General features: G+C 48.2%; 1 protein-coding gene across 1 annotated transcript in view; it reads right to left on the bottom strand.

The window, feature by feature from the left end:
- Positions 1–6: 6 nt before the first annotated feature.
- kbtbd2 (kelch repeat and BTB (POZ) domain containing 2) overlaps positions 7–2,500 on the bottom strand; it is a 16,251-nt gene continuing 13,757 nt past the window's right edge. The window contains exon 3 of the mRNA XM_080050175.1: positions 7–2,500. This exon is cut by the window's right edge and continues 611 nt beyond it. Within this exon, the coding sequence (XP_079906301.1) occupies positions 1,546–2,500 (955 nt within the window). The 3' untranslated portion in view covers positions 7–1,545.

Here is a 2,500-nt window from a genome sequence, read left to right on the forward strand (position 1 = left end):
TGAATATGTACGTTGACCATGTGGATGCTTTGAAGACACAAGCCCACTTCTTACTAGATTTTTCCCATATTTTTTAGCCTTATTTCATGGTGCTTGTGTCAAAGATTATTATAATTTTTTTTTTCCATACTTATTTCTTTATTATTTAAATTTTCGTCAAAACAATTAGGCAATTATGATTTTGGTCAAAGAAAGTACAATTTTTCCAAAATCAGTGTTGAACCTTCAAGCAAAATGTTTTTTATTGTTTCAGAGTCTTCTCCTAAAGCCAACAGGACACAGATTTGATACTTAAATTAAAGATTTTCAGTATTTCTCTATCAGTGGTGAGAGAGAGAGAGAGAGAGAGAGACAGAGACAGAGACAGAGAGAGAGAGACAGAGACAGAGAGAGAGAGAGAGAGGAAAGAGGGAGAGAGAGAGAGAGAGAGACAGAGACAGAGACAGAGAGAGAGAGAGAGAGAGAGAGAGAGAGAGAGAGAGAGAGAGAGAGAGAGAGAGAGAGAGAGACAGAGAGAGAGAGAGAGAGAGACAGACAGAAAGGAAAGAGGGAGAGAGACAGTGAGAGAGGGAGAGGTTGCGTTCCGAATCGCATACTCTTTCTTTTCTCTATTCTACATACTACATCCGACGATAAAAATAATCTAGTTAGGATGCAGTAGGCATACTATTGGGACATACTTTACTCTCTTATTTCATCATAACATTGCGCCTTGATCTTGCCTCTTGCTTTTATATCCGTCGCATCCCCGTTTGTTTTCATACGGAGGCTTCGTCGATGTGACGTCACTTCACGTGCGCACTGGATTGTGGGTCAGAATCGCCCAAATAGGATGCAGTTTTCAACACTAACAATCTTGGCCGCATGAAGTAGGACATCCGGGTACTTCTAACCATCCTAAATCTGGCCACCCTAAATCTTTTTTCTACCATACTATATAGTAGAAAGTATGCGATTCGGAACGCAACCTGAGACAGAGAGAGGGAGAAGCCTGGATCGTAGGGAGGAGAGAGAGAGAGAGAGTTTGGGCGATTTTGGTACAGTTGCCATTGTTTTTTTTTTTCTAAACCGGTTTATAATAATAAGTGCATTATCACCCTTTCATGACCTCATCCCCAGAATCAGTTTGACGTTTTTAAAGATTATCACATTGTAGAAACAGTTCTGACAGACTTTGTAATAATACCAGACAGACAGACGTCACAACTGAAAAAATGAGAGAAAAAAATAACCCCCCCCCTTCAAAAAAAATAAAAAAAATCAGATTACTAGTACTGTCCGTCAACCTTTTTTTTCTCTCCGAGCTTGTTGCTTTGCTTTGGGGCTGCATTGTTCCATTAGCAACCAGCTCCCGAAAAAGTCTTAGAAATCGCACATATAACATCACAACAACGCTTTCCATAACTCATCATATATAATCCAACCTTGTCCATCCCTCGTCCCCCTTTATCCGTAACAGATTTTTTTCCAAAAGTCCGCGTTTAGATTTAGATTTTTTTTTTTTAGATTTCGGAGGTAGAGTGGAATTGGTTAGGGGGAAGAGGGTTAGGAGCAATGGGGCAGCGTCACCAGCTCCCCATCCACCTCGAACTCTTCGGCACCGTCGGGCGAAAACAGATACGTCGGCGGTTTCCACGGAGATTCTTCCAGACACGAGGGGTAGAGCTTCCCCACGGCACAGCGGAAGTCCTTCCCCAAATCCCACAGCACGCGCTCGGACACGGGCTGCCGCAGGTACCAGTGGTCCAGCTCCGTGTCGTACTGGTAGATGGCGTATTTCGCGCGCTCGTTCATGTGTGTCTCGCGCATGAAAATACACAGCGAGTTGAGCAGGACCACGGCTCTCACGCACGGGTCGGAGTAGCGCTTGGCCGGGATGTTAGCCGCCAGCCGCCACTCGTTCTTGTTGACGTCGTATATCTCCACGGTGACAGAAGAGCCGTCGATGGTGCTGGTCGGCAGGCGGATCCCCGAGTTGCTGACGACGTGAAGGCCTCCGATGTAGAAGATCAAGTCTCCGAACGCGGCGGCGGAGGCGAAACAGCGGCTGGTTTTGCGCATGGCCATCTCCAGCCAGGTGTCGGCGCGGGGGAAGTAGCAGTACATGAGGTCGTGCGTCATCACGTAGATGCAGTCGCGCGCCACCACCGACGTGCTCCAGTTCCAGGCGCAGGGCAGCGGGCTCATCATGCTCCACTCGTCCTTCTCGCAGTCGTAGCGCTCCACCGTGCGTTTGTTGAGCTCGCCGCCGACGTTATCGCCGCCGATCGCGTAGATGAAGCCGTCGCAGTGCACGAGAGACGGCTTGATGCGCGCGCACAGCATGGGCGTCTTGGGCACCCAGGCGTTTTGCTGCGCGTCAAACCAGTAGAAGCTGTCCACGGAGCGGAACACAGCCTGCAGCTTGCCGCTCTTGCCGTGGTGATTCGTGATGGAGTTCTTCAGCGGGATCTGTCCGCCCGCGATAAAAACGTCGTTATCCGGCGTCACGAGGGTCCCG

The sequence above is a fragment of the Ammodytes marinus genome, assembly GCF_949987685.1.
Source record: "Ammodytes marinus genome assembly, chromosome: 21".
NCBI classification, from domain to species: domain Eukaryota; kingdom Metazoa; phylum Chordata; class Actinopteri; order Uranoscopiformes; family Ammodytidae; genus Ammodytes; species Ammodytes marinus.